Here is a 17,164-nt window from a genome sequence, read left to right as displayed (position 1 = left end):
ACAATTAGTTAACATTGCAATTGTTTATTAACAATCTACTTATCCAAAATACTTCATATAGGGCTCGTTGGATGCGGAATATTCTAACTTTCAATTGGTAAGTTCAGAATTACCATAACTTTATTTGTTTGTAAAATATTTTATTTTTTACTAACAACAAGCATCCAAAAGCCCTATATGAAGTATTTTTGTTCAATTTTAGTTAAATAACAATAAAAAATGAAATATCTTACAAACAAATAAAGTTATCGTAAATCTAAACTAACCAATTGAAAATTAAGCTAATTCCGCATCCAACGAGCCCTATATGAAGTATTTTGGATAAGTAGATTGTTAATAAACAATTGCAATGTTAACTAATTGTTTATTACCAATCTACTTATTCAAAATACTTCATACAGGGCTCGTTGGATGCGGAATTACGTTAAGTTTCAATTGCTAACTTCAGAATTACGGTAACTTTATTCGTTTGTAAAATATTTCATTTGTTATAAACATTAATTAATTAATATCTCAAAACCCTTAAAAGATCCCACTCTGAAAATTACATGTTTTGTAGGAAATTAGTCAAGCTTTCCATTGAGATAGTTAAAAATAATTTTAAAAAATCCGATTTTGAGATAAACGTAAATTAACGTTTTGACCTTGAATTTCAAGGTCAAATGTTATTTAAAAAAAAAATTTTATCAGCAGCGTGTAGCCCGTCAAAAAAGCTTTAAAAATCATTATATATATGTTAATTTTTATGCATTCTACTTATAAATATTGTACATTGAAAAAATTATTTTTTTCAAAAGTCAAAAATTAAAAACGTTGTAATAATTCAAAAACTATTTTATTAAATTCAATAATAATTGATTTTTAGACTTTCACCAACAATAACAACATTTTAGAAAAGTATGGATTAAATTCGAGAACTTTTAATTTTTTGTTCGGACATTTCAGGAATTTTGCCTCATATTTATATTGTAATGGAAGGTGTGATACAAATGTATTTGAAATTTTCTAAATTGCGGTAAATAAATTGCTACTGGCGATCGAAATTTCGATACTTAAAAATTAGTAATTTAGAAGGCATGAATAAATATATTGTTTTAAATAAGAAAATTAATAATAAATTTTATTTTTGATTACTTCAAAAGACTAATTACTGATTAATTGGCTCCATGTAAAAGATATTAATGAAAAAAAATTGATTCAATTTGATACAAATAATACTATATATAAATGAGATAAGGCACATTAAATTGTTATTGTTCTCCTGTTAGTTTAAATTTTCGAGTAATGGATATGGGCAAATATAAAAAAAAATATGAAAATTTCAAAATAGAAACAAAGATTTTTAAAGTGATCAAAAGAAATTTTTTTTTTAACATTTTAGAATTAGTTTATTATCTCACAATAACACTATAACTACAACAATTAAAAATCATATACATATACAGATTAATAAAACATATGTAGTAATATGAAATATAAAAAATAATTATTGAACAATCATAAAACAATCATAATACATAGAAAGAAGCACTCATGAATTTTCTTCAAATTTCAATTGGTCTAAATTTGATTGTAACAATCATCATATGGCCTAAAATTGTATTTAATCTAATTTTTATTTGCCATAAACTTTATTTGCTCTAATTTTTGTTTGACCTAATCGTCATTTTAGCTAACTCTCTAATTTACACTGTAAAAAATTCCGTTGGAAATTTACAACGTCGGACGTTGGAAATTATTTGCTTCACGTCCGACGTAGTAAATTAAAGTACAAGCTGCTAGTATTAAAACATAATATAAGTATAATTTGACAATTTGCATGTTATTATATAACATAAACGTAAAATTACAGTTGCTGTGTTAAAAAATACCATGAGTATAAATATATATGAAAAAATTTGATTTTCGTACAATTCGTAGTTCAATAAGCTTTTTGCGTGTAAACATACAAAAATTTTAATTTATTACTATTTTTTTAGTTTTTTTTCTAAACTTTTTATTTTTTTCTAAAAACTTATGGCAAAATTGTATTACATACCCAAGTAGCACGGAATATTCCCTCAGTATCATATGAATGTCACGCGAATATCACCTGTATGTCACAGGAATATTCCCACTCGATATCACCTTGACATTCAAGCAATATTCCGTGCTACTTGGGTATCTCTTTGGGTCTAAACTCCATTTTACACTCGTCAAATGCATACAATAGCATATCTTTAGGCTCTAACCCGGCAAGAAGGAGTGTATTAAAAGGTATTAATTACACAGCCCCACAAAAAAAAAAGTGTCGTGCGCGGCAGACCAGACTAGTCATTTCCTATGTATTTTGACGCGCTGAACACGAATCCGAAGTCCGTTTTGCTCCATCACGTCAGGATTTTTTTCTAACCTCCAAAAACCTGTCGGATTTTGAGAGGTAGGCTATTTTTTTTAAAATTGATGGATTTACTTCAAACTTGGTATCTAGGGGTTTTTTGGGTCGCTGATGACGAATTTGAAGTTAGATTTTCAAAATTCAAAATGGCGGCTCCAATATGGCGGACGAATTTTGTAAAAATTGATGGATTTACTTCAAACTTTGTATCTAGGGGTTTTTTGGGTCGCTGATTACGAATCTAAAGTTAGATTTTCAAAATTTAAAATAGCGGCTCCAATATGGCGGACGATATCGACCCTTCAAAGGTGATAATTCCGCCCTTACACACGAAACTAGGAGCAATTAAACAGTTTGTCAAAGCCTTAGATAAAAAAGGAAACTGTTTCAAATACCTGGAACAAAAGTTTCCAGAAATCTCTGATGCTAAACTAAAAGAAGGGGTTTTCGACGGACCACGTATTCGCAAATTGTTAAAAGATGAGCAGTTTATCACCAAGATGAATAAAAAGGAGAAAGCCGCATGGCTTAGTTTTAAAGCAGTTGTCGAAAATATTCTGGGTAATCACAAGAGTGAAAATTGGGAGCAAATAGTTAGTGATATGATTAAAAACTTTGGTAAGTTAGGATGCTTAATGAGCATAAAGTTGCATTACTTAGACTCGCATCGGGATCAATTCCCTGAAAATTTGGGAGATTACAGTGAAGAACAAGGAGAACGATTTCATCAAGATCTGAAAGAATTTGAGCGTCGTTATCAAGGAAGATGGGATGTAAATATGATGGCCGACTACTGTTGGATGCTAAAAAGGGATATTGTACCTGGAGGCACCAATTTAAAAAGAAAACCATTACACAGATCCTTTGAGGACAAAAGAGTGCGCTACCATAAACAGACGTGAATACCTTACTTATGTATATAAGAATTTCCATAGTTTTGAAAATCTAACTTCAGATTCGTAATCAGCGACCCAAAAAACCCCTAGATACCAAGTTTGAAGTAAATCCATCAATTTTTACAAAATTCGTCCGCCATATTGGAGCCGCCATTTTAAATTTTGAAAATCTAACTTTAGATTCGTAATCAGCGACCCAAAAAACCCCTAGATACAAAGTTTGAAGTAAATCCATCAATTTTTACAAAATTCGTCCGCCATATTGGAGCCGCCATTTTGAATTTTGAAAATCTAACTTCAAATTCGTCATCAGCGACCAAAAAAACCCCTAGATACCAAGTTTGAAGTAAATCCATCAATTTAAAAAAAAATAGCCTACCTCTCAAAATCCGACAGGTTTTTGGAGGTTAGAAAAAAATCCTGACGTGATGGAGCAAAACGGACTTCGGATTCGTGTTCAGCGCGTCAAAATACATAGGAAATGACTAGTCTGGTCTGCCGCGCACGACACTTTTTTTTTTTGTGGGGCTGTGTTAGCATTTAAAAAAACAGACAATCAAATGCCTTTAAATGTTAATTAATTCCGTTTCTTTCCGGAATCCCAGTTAATGCCTTTGGTAGGTTATAAATCTGCCTGGTTTCAATCCTTTAATTTTAATTCATAAAAATTTTATGTAAAATTTGAATGCCATTCAATGTCTTAATAAAAATTAGGAGTTGAATGAAGTCAATGCCATCCACTATTGTTCGTGTTTAATACCTTTTAATACTTTTTCAAGGAAAGAATTAGAATTCTAACAGAATTATTATTTAATAATAATTAATTTTAATTTAATGCCTTTTGATCCCTTCTAATACTCTTGTAGGGATTCAATATAGTATTCGGAAGAAAGCAGAATTAAAAGGTATTGAAAAGTTTCAATACATTTTAATCCCTACCTACTTGGCAGGTTTTGGCGGTGTTAAGGCGCCCCGTATATAAACATTATTCCCTCTATTACTTGAAATTAGTCTAAGAGGGGCTTTAGTAGATACTTCAGTATATTTGTCTTGTACAAGAGGGGATATAGTAGTTACAAGTGGTTTACTTGCTTGTGTAGTAGTAGTCGTCTTTGTAGTACAGCAAGAAATGACACACTCACTGTCGTAGCTACTGTCAGAGCTACTGTCAGAGCTACTGTCAGAGCTACTGTCAGAGCTACTGTCACAGCTAGAACAACAAGTTTATAATGAGAAAGAAAATATTCCAAATTTATGAAATTAAAATAATAAATAAAAGATATTTTTGAAGTTGGTCTGTCTAACAAGATAATCTTGCGATTTTTATCAATTAATTACTAAAAAGTGGAATTATTATAAATTAAATAAAAATTCATCAAATATAGGATACTTATGATGAACTACCAGGTTTTCTTAACACTTTCTTCAGTTTTACATTAAGTATATAATCTTTCTTATTATATTAAGTTCTAAAACGACCGACACCGACCGACACCAAAAACAACTTTTTCGTTTTCTTTTTGAAATTATTTACAGTTTTCCTTCAAAATTTGAAATCACATGCCTTACATACATGTCTATTCAAAAAAAAAATGCCTAATTTTTTTTTGCGCGATTTTTTGCCAAAAAAATTTTTTGCAATTTTTTATTTTTTTACGATAATAACACAGAAAATACGTCACTATTTTAAATCTGAGCTAAAAAAAATTTTTTTTCACAAAGTTATGGCGATATTCAATTTCCCTCATATCTTTCTTATTATATTAAGTTCTAAAACGACCGACACCGACCGACACCAAAAACAACTTTTTCGTTTTCTTTTTGAAATTATTTACAGTTTTCCTTCAAAATTTGAAATCACATGCCTTACATACATGTCTATTCAAAAAAAAATGCCTAATTTTTTTTTGCGCGATTTTTTGCCAAAAAAATTTTTTGCAATTTTTTGCAATTTTTTATTTTTTTACGATAATAACACAGAAAATACGTCACTATTTTAAATCTGAGCTAAAAAAAAATTTTTTTCACAAAGTTATGGCGATATTCAATTTCCCTCATATCCTTCTTATTATATTAAGTTCTAAAACGACCGACACCACAAACAAATTTTTCGTTTTCTTTTTGAAATTATTTACAGTTTTCCTTCAAAATTTGAAATCACATGCCTTACATACATGTCTATTCAAAAAAAAAATGCCTAATTTTTTTTTGCGCGATTTTTTGCCAAAAAAATTTTTTGCAATTTTTTTTTTTCTTACGATAATAACACAGAAAATACGTCACTATTTTAAATCTCAGCTAAAAAAAAATTTTTTTCACAAAGTTATGGTGATATTCAATTTCCCTCATATCTTTCTTATTATATTAAGTTCTAAAACGACCGACACCGACAGACACCAAAAACAACTTTTTCGTTTTCTTTTTGAAATTATTTACAGTTTTCCTTCAAAATTTGAAATCACAAGCCTTACATACATGTCTATTCAAAAAAAAATGCCTAATTTTTTTTTGCGCGATTTTTTGCCAAAAAAATTTTTTGCAATTTTTTATTTTTTTACGATAATAACACAGAAAATACGTCACTATTTTAAATCTCAGCTAAAAAAAAATTTTTTTCACAAAGTTATGGCGATATTCAATTTCTCTCATATCTTTCTTATTATATTAAGTTCTAAAACGACCGACACCGACCGACACCAAAAACAACTTTTTCGTTTTCTTTTTGAAATTATTTACAGTTTTCGTTCAAAATTTGAAATCACATGCCTTACATACATGTCTATTCAAAAAAAAATGCCTAATTTTTTTTTGCGCGATTTTTTGCCAAAAAAATTTTTTGCAATTTTTTGCAATTTTTTGCAATTTTTTATTTTTTTACGATAATAACACAGAAAATACGTCACTATTTTAAATCTCAGCAAAAAAAAATTTTTTTCACAAAGTTATGGCGATATTCAATTTCCCTCATATCCTTCTTATTATATTAAGTTCTAAAACGACCGACACCGACCGACACCACAAACAAATTTTTCGTTTTCTTTTTGAAGTTATTTACAGTTTTCCTTCAAAATTTGAAATCACATGCCTTACATACATGTCTATTCAAAAAAAAATGCCTAATTTTTTTTTGCGCGATTTTTTGCCAAAAAAATTTTTTGCAATTTTTTGCAATTTTTTATTTTTTTACGATAATAACACAGAAAATACGTCACTATTTTAAATCTCAGCTAAAAAAAAATTTTTTTCACAAAGTTATGGCGATATTCAATTTCCCTCATATCTTTCTTATTATATTAAGTTCTAAAACGACCGACACCGACCGACACCAAAAACAACTTTTTCGTTTTCTTTTTGAAATTATTTACAGTTTTCCTTCAAAATTTGAAATCACATGCCTTACATACATGTCTATTCAAAAAAAAAATGCCTAATTTTTTTTTGCGCGATTTTTTGCCAAAAAAATTTTTTGCAATTTTTTGCAATTTTTTATTTTTTTACGATAATAACACAGAAAATACGTCACTATTTTAAATCTCAGCTAAAAAAAAATTTTTTTCACAAAGTTATGGCGATATTCAATTTCCCTCATATCTTTCTTATTATATTAAGTTCTAAAACGACCGACACCGACCGACACCAAAAACAACTTTTTCGTTTTCTTTTTGAAATTATTTACAGTTTTCCTTCAAAATTTGAAATCACATGCCTTACATACATGTCTATTCAAAAAAAAATGCCTAATTTTTTTTTGCGCGATTTTTTGCAATTTTTTGCAATTTTTTGCAATTTTTTATTTTTTTACGATAATAACACAGAAAATACGTCACTATTTTAAATCTCAGCTAAAAAAAATTTTTTTTCACAAAGTTATGGCGATATTCAATTTCCCTCATATCCTTCTTATTATATTAAGTTCTAAAACGACCGACACCGACCGACACCACAAACAAATTTTTCGTTTTCTTTTTGAAGTTATTTACAGTTTTCCTTCAAAATTTGAAATCACATGCCTTACATACATGTCTATTCAAAAAAAAAATGCCTAATTTTTTTTTGCGCGATTTTTTGCCAAAAAAATTTTTTGCAATTTTTTTTTTTTCTTACGATAATAACACAGAAAATACGTCACTATTTTAAATCTCAGCTAAAAAAAAATTTTTTTCACAAAGTTATGGTGATATTCAATTTCCCTCATATCTTTCTTATTATATTAAGTTCTAAAACGACCGACACCGACAGACACCAAAAACAACTTTTTCGTTTTCTTTTTGAAATTATTTACAGTTTTCCTTCAAAATTTGAAATCACAAGCCTTACATACATGTCTATTCAAAAAAAAATGCCTAATTTTTTTTTGCGCGATTTTTTGCCAAAAAAATTTTTTGCAATTTTTTATTTTTTTACGATAATAACACAGAAAATACGTCACTATTTTAAATCTCAGCTAAAAAAAAATTTTTTCACAAAGTTATGGCGATATTCAATTTCTCTCATATCTTTCTTATTATATTAAGTTCTAAAACGACCGACACCGACCGACACCAAAAACAATTTTTTCGTTTTCTTTTTGAAATTATTTACAGTTTTCCTTCAAAATTTAAAATCACATGTCTTACATACATGTCTATTAAAAAAAAAATGCCTAATTTTTTTTTGCGCGATTTTTTGCCAAAAAAATTTTTTGCAATTTTTTATTTTTTTACGATAATAACACAGAAAATACGTCACTATTTTAAATCTCAGCTAAAAAAAAATTTTTTTCACAAAGTTATGGCGATATTCAATTTCTCTCATATCTTTCTTATTATATTAAGTTCTAAAACGACCGACACCGACCGACACCAAAAACAACTTTTTCGTTTTCTTTTTGAAATTATTTACAGTTTTCGTTCAAAATTTGAAATCACATGCCTTACATACATGTCTATTCAAAAAAAATGCCTAATTTTTTTTTGCGCGATTTTTTGCCAAAAAAATTTTTTGCAATTTTTTGCAATTTTTTGCAATTTTTTATTTTTTTACGATAATAACACAGAAAATACGTCACTATTTTAAATCTCAGCAAAAAAAAATTTTTTTCACAAAGTTATGGCGATATTCAATTTCCCTCATATCCTTCTTATTATATTAAGTTCTAAAACGACCGACACCGACCGACACCACAAACAAATTTTTCGTTTTCTTTTTGAAGTTATTTACAGTTTTCCTTCAAAATTTGAAATCACATGCCTTACATACATGTCTATTCAAAAAAAAATGCCTAATTTTTTTTTGCGCGATTTTTTGCCAAAAAAATTTTTTGCAATTTTTTGCAATTTTTTATTTTTTTACGATAATAACACAGAAAATACGTCACTATTTTAAATCTCAGCTAAAAAAAAATTTTTTTCACAAAGTTATGGCGATATTCAATTTCCCTCATATCTTTCTTATTATATTAAGTTCTAAAACGACCGACACCGACCGACACCAAAAACAACTTTTTCGTTTTCTTTTTGAAATTATTTACAGTTTTCCTTCAAAATTTGAAATCACATGCCTTACATACATGTCTATTCAAAAAAAAAATGCCTAATTTTTTTTTGCGCGATTTTTTGCCAAAAAAATTTTTTGCAATTTTTTGCAATTTTTTATTTTTTTACGATAATAACACAGAAAATACGTCACTATTTTAAATCTCAGCTAAAAAAAAATTTTTTTCACAAAGTTATGGCGATATTCAATTTCCCTCATATCTTTCTTATTATATTAAGTTCTAAAACGACCGACACCGACCGACACCAAAAACAACTTTTTCGTTTTCTTTTTGAAATTATTTACAGTTTTCCTTCAAAATTTGAAATCACATGCCTTACATACATGTCTATTCAAAAAAAAATGCCTAATTTTTTTTTGCGCGATTTTTTGCAATTTTTTGCAATTTTTTGCAATTTTTTATTTTTTTACGATAATAACACAGAAAATACGTCACTATTTTAAATCTCAGCTAAAAAAAATTTTTTTTCACAAAGTTATGGCGATATTCAATTTCCCTCATATCCTTCTTATTATATTAAGTTCTAAAACGACCGACACCGACCGACACCACAAACAAATTTTTCGTTTTCTTTTTGAAGTTATTTACAGTTTTCCTTCAAAATTTGAAATCACATGCCTTACATACATGTCTATTCAAAAAAAAAATGCCAAATTTTTTTTTTTTTTTTTAAGTTATTTGCATGAATTTTGCAAAAATTTCTATTATGAAACTTGTATTTAATATTACATCATTTTCTGTCTTTTTTGTCTTCGGATTGAAAAGGTAGAAAATAAATACTATTTATGAAATTCATTTAAATATTGTGGTTTTATTATTAAAAAAAAAACAATAAATGTATGAACAGTAATTAATGAAGTAAAAGTACTAATTATTAATTTCATTTAGAAACATTGATTTTAGGCGCAGCTGCGATTTTCCAGCGCAGCCATTTTATATGTATATTTGTTTGTAAAGCGCAGCCGATGTTTCTGAGCGCAACCATTTATTTTTTATTAAAATTTTTAAAAGGTGCAGCCGCTCTTGTTCAGCGTAGCTTTGTATTTTTTTAACTTTTGAAAGGCGCAGCCGATAATTTCTAGCGCAGCCTTTTAATTTTAAAATCTGTATTATCATTAAATTGTTTAGAATAATTTTTAGTGCACTTGTTTGTATTTATGTTCAAACAAGGAGAAGTTAAGTTCTGTTTTCCACATGGTCCATGAATCATAAATTGCTTTACTAAATTAAATAAACGTGGATTAGTTATTTCATCAGGTATTTCTGCTGAAATAAAGTTGTCGACATCGTATGTTGTTCTTATTTTGTCATCTATATGTAAATATAGTAATAAGTAAATATGCGGTAATCCTCTCTTCTGAAATTCTATTACATATGTGTAAGCAATACAAGTACCAAATATTTTTTTCACAGTAATTTTATGAAGCTATTCTTTTACTTTCTGTTTAAATACTCTTGCAACTATATCTGGCCTATTTATTACATCTTCATTTTTTTAATATTATCAGTAATTTCTTTCCATTTAGGATTACATGTCATAGTTATAAACAAATCAGGTTTACCATATTTTTGAACTAAACAAATTGCATCACTAAAAGTTTGTTGTAATGCTCTAGATCTTCCAACAAAACTAGATGGCAATATAAACATTTTACGAATTTGAACAATTTTCTTCTCTTCTTTTCTCTTATGTAAATAATCCATTAATCCAGAGTATAATTCAGTTCTCAAGATATGTTGTTGTTTCTTTATAAAATATAATCTTGCACCTTCAATTTTTACAAAAGCATCGACAATAAATTGTTGGCTTAATTTACCTAAATTAAGAAATGGACTAAACTCATCTCTAACACTAATTTTAAATGAGTAAAACTGTAAAGCTGTTATATTGTTTCTTTGATCTTTTGATAATAATTTCGGCATCCAACCACTACCTCCTGCAGGATATATTAAAGGATATGTCATTGGATCTACATATCTACTTATTGCAGGGATGCTAATTGGTTTATCAAATTTAGAATATACACAAAAATCGCGTTTTATTGGAGGTTCATCATTTTCATCAACAAATACAACAGCAACTTCATTTGTAACAGGAGAGTTATATCGGTTTTTATCTAAATTAATATCTCTTTTCATAATCATTTTAATTTCTCGAGGTAGATTATTATTATTAGTAACAAATTCTTGTTCTTCTTTTTCTACTTCGTACATCATTTTGTACGCTTTAGCATAAGGGTTAATTTTTCTGATCAACTTATCTAAATTAGATAAAATATCATTTCTGCAGTTATTATTAATATCTTTACGACTTTGTGTAGCTAATTCATTGTCAATTATATACAGTTGACCATACTTTCTGAATTCATTTTCTTTGGGATGTAATGAATATGTGTTATGGTAAATTTGACCACACATTTTAAAGACTTGAGGACCTTTATTTTGTAGAGAAGCATATGTTGCACAAAGGTTGCGAACGCTATTGTATTGTTGTAGCTTCTTATACATTTTTTATAATGATTACTAATTGCAGTTTGACCACAAACTATTTCCTTTAATTCTACCGGGGGTAATGGATATTCAGTTAACAAAACTTTGCCTTTATGACAACATGTACTAAACTTTTTATCCTCTGGCATTTCTGAAAGAAAATGCTTAGCTGGACAAAATTAACAAATAACATCCAAATTACTATATTATTTGCTAACTTCAAACATTTTAAATTAATATTATTATTGGCTTCTAATTTTCTTTTTCTACAATTTTCTCGATATTCTTTACATTTTTCAATATTTTGTAATTTTATTTCTTCATTCTTAATTTTTTTTTCATTTTTCGATATCTTTTACATTTCTCCTTATTTTTTAATTGAATTTTTTAAATAACTTTTTCCTATATAAACATTTTAATTGATTTTTGTCAGAATATAATTGCTGGCATTATTTTTCACAAAAAATGAAAATTTTTAATTTTTTAAAACTAATAGTATAAGTTCTGTTAATCAAGATGAAGAAGCTAAATATTTTTATTAAATGAACCACTTTATTAATGTGTTGAAATCATGGAATTGTGTTATAAATTGTTATTTAAATAATCAGGAAGATTAAAAAAAATTTAATTTAATATAACCGTGGAATATTTCATCCATATCACTGGAATATTCCCTCAATATTGCTTGGATATATATATTTTTTTTGGTTTTCTTAGAAAATCATTGGAATATTCCACGGTGATATTCAAGGGATGTTGAGGGGATACACCGTGCTGCTTGGGTTCCTTTATTATATAATATTAAAAAATGGAAATGGAAAATGAAAAAATGTTAATAATTTCATGCATGACTGTAATTATGGCGTCGCAAATGACTTTGACACAAATAAGACTTCTTATGATTTAAGAATTTAATTATTATTTAACAATAATAATTTAAAATTTGATATATGTTTATTTTTTTCGATATAATGAATCAATAAATCTTGTTTTTTGAATTGATGTTTCATGTTTATATTCATTACATTGTATTATAATTTTTCATTAACAGCAACACCATAAAATTTTTTTAAAAATATTTATAAAATTTGAATTTTAAATTATAAATTCTTGACAATTTTTCTAAAAAACAAAGAATAAAGCATCTCATGCCACTCCCAATTTTACACAAATGCACTCAATCAATGCACACTTCCGAAGATATAACCCTTTTAGATTTTTAAATCATTGATTACGGAGATAGCTAAAACGATTTAACATGCGTTTTGGCTTTGATAAATACGAAGATCAGTTCGATTATATATTTAATAAAATAATCAATTAATAGTACTAATTAATTATATTGAATTAAAAATATATTTTTAGATTTACAAATTTGAATACTATATAATATTAAAAAGTAGGGTATTCGTTAGGAAAAGTGGTAAGGCCCTTACCAGTTTTCCTTACATAGAATTTAGTAGCAATTGAAAAAAAGAGAAACAATTTACAATCAATATTGTAGAATAAAATCAGAATTTAAGTCAACAGACATATAAAATTTGTTTTATTACATTAAATTAAATTTTTTTTAAAAAGTAATTTGAAAATTAAAAAAATTGAATTATTATAATTTATAATGAAATAATAATTTAAAACAAAAAATAAATATACATATGAATAAACTACAATACGTAAAGAAAAAAAAGTAAAACTTCAACCGAGCGAGCGTTAGCGAGCGAGGAATATATCGCTAGTAAGTATTAAGTTGAAAGCGTTTAAAAATTGCACTTTTTTCTGGTTAAAACTGTATATTTGCTTCTACAACTTGAAATTAGATTTTATTAGATTATTTCTCATTCATAAGAAAAAACAAACTTCAAGTTAGAAGCGCAAATATACACTTTTAACCTAAAAAAAATAATGTGCAATTTTTAAACAATTATATTTTTTTAAACTAGATTCGGGACCAAAATGAGTATTTCGATGCGTGTAGATTTTGGTGTGATTTAAAATAAGTGAAAATGGACAATTTTTTTATTTTACTTTATAAGTGATATTAAATTGGGATATACTTCCGAAATAGGGGTACCTCCAATTTTAATAAAACTTGGTATACTACCCAGATAGCACGGAAACTTGCAACAAGCTTGCGGCAAGCTTACCGCAAGTTTCCGTGCTATCTGGGTAACGTATTTTGGTGTACGCTGATTACGAAAATGATTGTGAAAAATGGCGCAAAATTGATTATCATGGTAAAAGCAATAAAAAAACATCATAAAATCATGGTTTTTTGCGATTAACTCGTAAAAAACGCAAAACTTCGAAAAATGTTTTTAACAAAAGTTGTAGGTCTCAAGAGAAAATCACTTTTTATCTCCTATACATTTTTTACGAAAAGTGATAATTTTTTGAGAAAAATACAAAAAACCATAATTAACATAAAAAATGATGGAGAAATAATGCGGTTCATTTTTTAAAGAAACTTTGGCGAAGGGATCACATACAATGACTGTGATTGGTATATTATGCATTAATTTTCATGGTCTTCTGAATGCTTCTCGAAAAATTATCACTTTTGTTAAAAAATGTATAGGACATAAAATGTGTGTTTTTTTTGAGATCTTCGATTTTATTAAAATCGGAGGTACCCCCATATCGGAAGCACACGCTTAAATTGTAAAGTTGGCGAACATTCAAAGATCTCATACTTTTAACTTAATAATTTTTATAAATTTAAAGTAGAAATGAAGAAAGTGCTAAGAAAACTTGAAAGTTGATCACAAATGTCCTGAGTTAATTATTTAATTTAATAATTTCACTTTTGTCCTAATTAATTGATAAAAATCAAAAAATTATTCGTTGTTAAACAGATTAAGCGTTTTAAAACATTATTTATTAATTATTTTAATTTTTTCACTAGTTAAATCATTAAAAAATAATTAATTCATTAAGTTTAAATGAAAATCAATAATTCTTTTAAAAGTTAAAAATTTTTTTTTCTATATTAAATTACCTATTTGGTGAGCGTTTGACTATCAACTTTGAATGTTGCTCCTAAAAATAAAAAAGAAGGTACAATTTTCTATTATCACTGATAATTAATTTTATGTAATGAATTAATGATAATGTAAATTAATTATAATTTTAAATTTTAAACATAAGTTGACACATTTTCGAATTTAAAACGTTGCAAAGAAAACTTCTTCAAACATATTAAAAGTTTTAACAAAATAAAAAAAAAATAACAAATTCAGACAAACAGCCTTGATTTACTGCAATTCAATAAATCTTACACAAACCAAATTTATATTACAGTTAGGCAATATTATTAAGTTCAATAATAATTTACGTTGAATTTTAACTAAAACAAAAAAAATATATATAAATATTGTTTAAAAACAATAATAAAATAAGTTTGAATTATATAAATAATTGTTCCAAAAATATCGTTTCCACTCTATCAAATTATACAAAAGTATTAAATATGAACAATTATTTTAATCATGAAATTTAATTGATTTATAATTTCGAAATATAAAAAATATTGGATACTATATAGGGTGAATGATACAGTAGTCGGCCACCAAAATTTTTTAGTTCAGAATATATAAATATTACATAAACTTTGGTATGCAAAGTAAAATGTGACATACTATTGAGACCAAAGAATTTTTTATTTTTCTACATAAGTGATTTTTTTTAATTTTAAAAATAAAAATAATGTTTGTGTGCTATTGACACTTTTTGTTTTACTTTTCTACATAAGACATTTCAAAAATTGTCAAAAACCAGTCAAATTATTAATATACCGGATCAGTTCTTGAAAAGTTATTAAAAAACAGTAATCTTTTATAAAGTTAATATCAAAAAAAAAATTTCATACAATATTTAAAAAATCATCAGAAAAAATAATTAATATGAACAAATTACTAAATAAACTATTGATTACTCTTTAAAAACTATAGATAGAAGCAGAAATGATTTAATTGATATTTTATAAAATAAAATAAAATACTGTTACTTATCATCTTGGAACAACTATGAGAGGGTCAAAGCAATATATTTTTAATATTTATCGCTTTCAACTATTTTAAAATATAATTTACATGATATAAAGAGATTAATCGAAAACAAAATGAAAATTAATAAAATCTTACATTTTTCAATAAAGATCTGTTAGGACGTGCATCGGAAGAGATGGAAAAAATAAATAGAATGCCAAACAATATGGAAAATAATTGAAAGTTATTCATTTTGATTGTTATACAATATCTTGTACTTTGATGGTATTTCTGGCCTTTGTTCTCGGTTTATATACGAAAATTCTTCTTTGTTCTTAAAAAATTTGAATATAACTTTTTAAATCACTTTTTTGTTATCGAAATTCAAAACATAGTGACAAGAAAAATGTTGATTTGGCACATATAATTTAAATTATGCTTATGAATTTATATGATAAACATGTATTGATAATTTCAATAAAGGACTGTTCAACAAAATATACACAATAAAATAGGGAAGAGTGGGGAGTCGTGCACCGGGTTTTGTTTTTCGATCAAAACTATTATATAAATTTTTTTTTTACTATTCTATTATATATAACTTTTAGTACACGCGTACAAACGCAACTTTTGGAATTAATTATTCACAAACTTAAGTTCTAATAAGTTTGTGAATAATTAATTTCTAATTTTGGTTTAATAAAGTGTCCTGATGATGGTGTCAAACCAAGACACCGAAACGTTGCCGAATAAATAATTTGGTGTTTTATTTATTGCTTCCAATAATCGAAAGAATCTCAAATTCTAATAGAAATTTTTATTATTTTTCAAAAATACTAGTTTTATGACTTTTTTTCAAAAACCTGGGGAGTTGTGCTCCACCGTTGAAAATTGTAGAAAAAAAACATATTTTTTAGAATATTTTTTATTTAAATTATCGAAATGTCGAAAAGTAAGATAATTTACATAAAATAAAGTATAAGATAATAAAAAGTTTATATTAGATAATTTAAATAAAATTAAATTATTTTAAAAATAATTGAATTAAACTAGGTATAATAATTCATTTCATTTGCAGGGAATACAGATGTAAAAAGACTCATTTAAATTAAACTCTGAGAGTTGTTTAAACAATTTATTGTTATTTATATTAACTTTTTTTGTAGTGCACCTAGAAAAATGTCTTCAAATATTTATTGCAAATTAATAAATTATTAAAACCATATAAATAATTATCAATTAATTAAATAAGTATCATCTGAGGATATTTTACAAATTCTAAATTCAATCACTTTTTTCATAAAAAATTTTCTAACACTTAACTAAATCTTCTAGCTAAGTCCAAGTTAGGACCAACCTAGAATATATAAACAGGGGCTGCTAAAGTAGAACCATTGTTGGGCCAAAAATCATTTTAGGCATAAGTGGGTGATTTCTACACGGTTTATAATAAAAATAAAAAAAAATTTATGAGCCGCCTACTGCTGTCCTCTAGCTGTCATTTTTTGTACTATTGTACATGAAATAGATAAACAAGTACAACTTAAATTGTGTGCAAACAAAATTTAGAGGTTATGTTGGATTCAATTAATTATTTGCAACTTTTATAATTATTTATCATTGTTTATTTATATATTGTATAATTAAAATAAATAAATAATGATCCTTGAAAATAATTATAATGAGAGATTCTGTAAATAAATAAGCAAATTGACATGACCCATAATAGGTGAAGGGGATTTAAAAAGTGTACCTTGATTTGAGACAAAGCCTTTTGCCGACCCATAATTACAGACACGTATGAAATTATGAACCTATTATAAGACACTTATTTTTCTCAAAAAATTAATAAAATTTAAAATATGTCATTTTTGAAATAGAT

At 26.4% G+C, this 17,164-nt stretch overlaps 1 protein-coding gene across 6 annotated transcripts in view; it reads right to left on the bottom strand.

Annotated features, from left to right (window-relative positions):
- LOC127278159 (uncharacterized) overlaps positions 1 to 15,604 on the bottom strand; it is a 134,156-nt gene extending 118,552 nt beyond the window's left edge. The window contains exons 1-4 of one of the 6 annotated variants that reach the window (XM_051299729.1): positions 15,439 to 15,604; positions 14,295 to 14,335; positions 4,331 to 4,483; positions 1,465 to 4,258 (exon numbers count right to left, since the gene is read on the bottom strand). In XM_051299729.1, the coding sequence (XP_051155686.1) occupies positions 4,213 to 4,258; positions 4,331 to 4,483; positions 14,295 to 14,335; positions 15,439 to 15,534 (336 nt within the window). In that variant the 5' untranslated portion in view covers positions 15,535 to 15,604 and the 3' untranslated portion in view covers positions 1,465 to 4,212. Of the gene's footprint in view, positions 1 to 1,464; positions 4,484 to 14,294; positions 14,336 to 15,438 lie in introns of those variants that run through there. The other 5 variants (XR_007842450.1, XM_051299730.1, XM_051299726.1 and 2 more) reach the window with 5 other exon arrangements.
- Positions 15,605 to 17,164: the final 1,560 nt, after the last annotated feature.

This window comes from Leptopilina boulardi, unplaced genomic scaffold (assembly GCF_019393585.1).
Source record: "Leptopilina boulardi isolate dan_hultmark-lab unplaced genomic scaffold, ZJU_Lbou_2.1 LbouV2_195, whole genome shotgun sequence".
NCBI classification, from domain to species: Eukaryota; Metazoa; Arthropoda; class Insecta; order Hymenoptera; family Figitidae; genus Leptopilina; species Leptopilina boulardi.
Note: the sequence above shows the minus strand (reverse complement) of the source record. Positions and strands in the feature narration are given on the sequence as shown.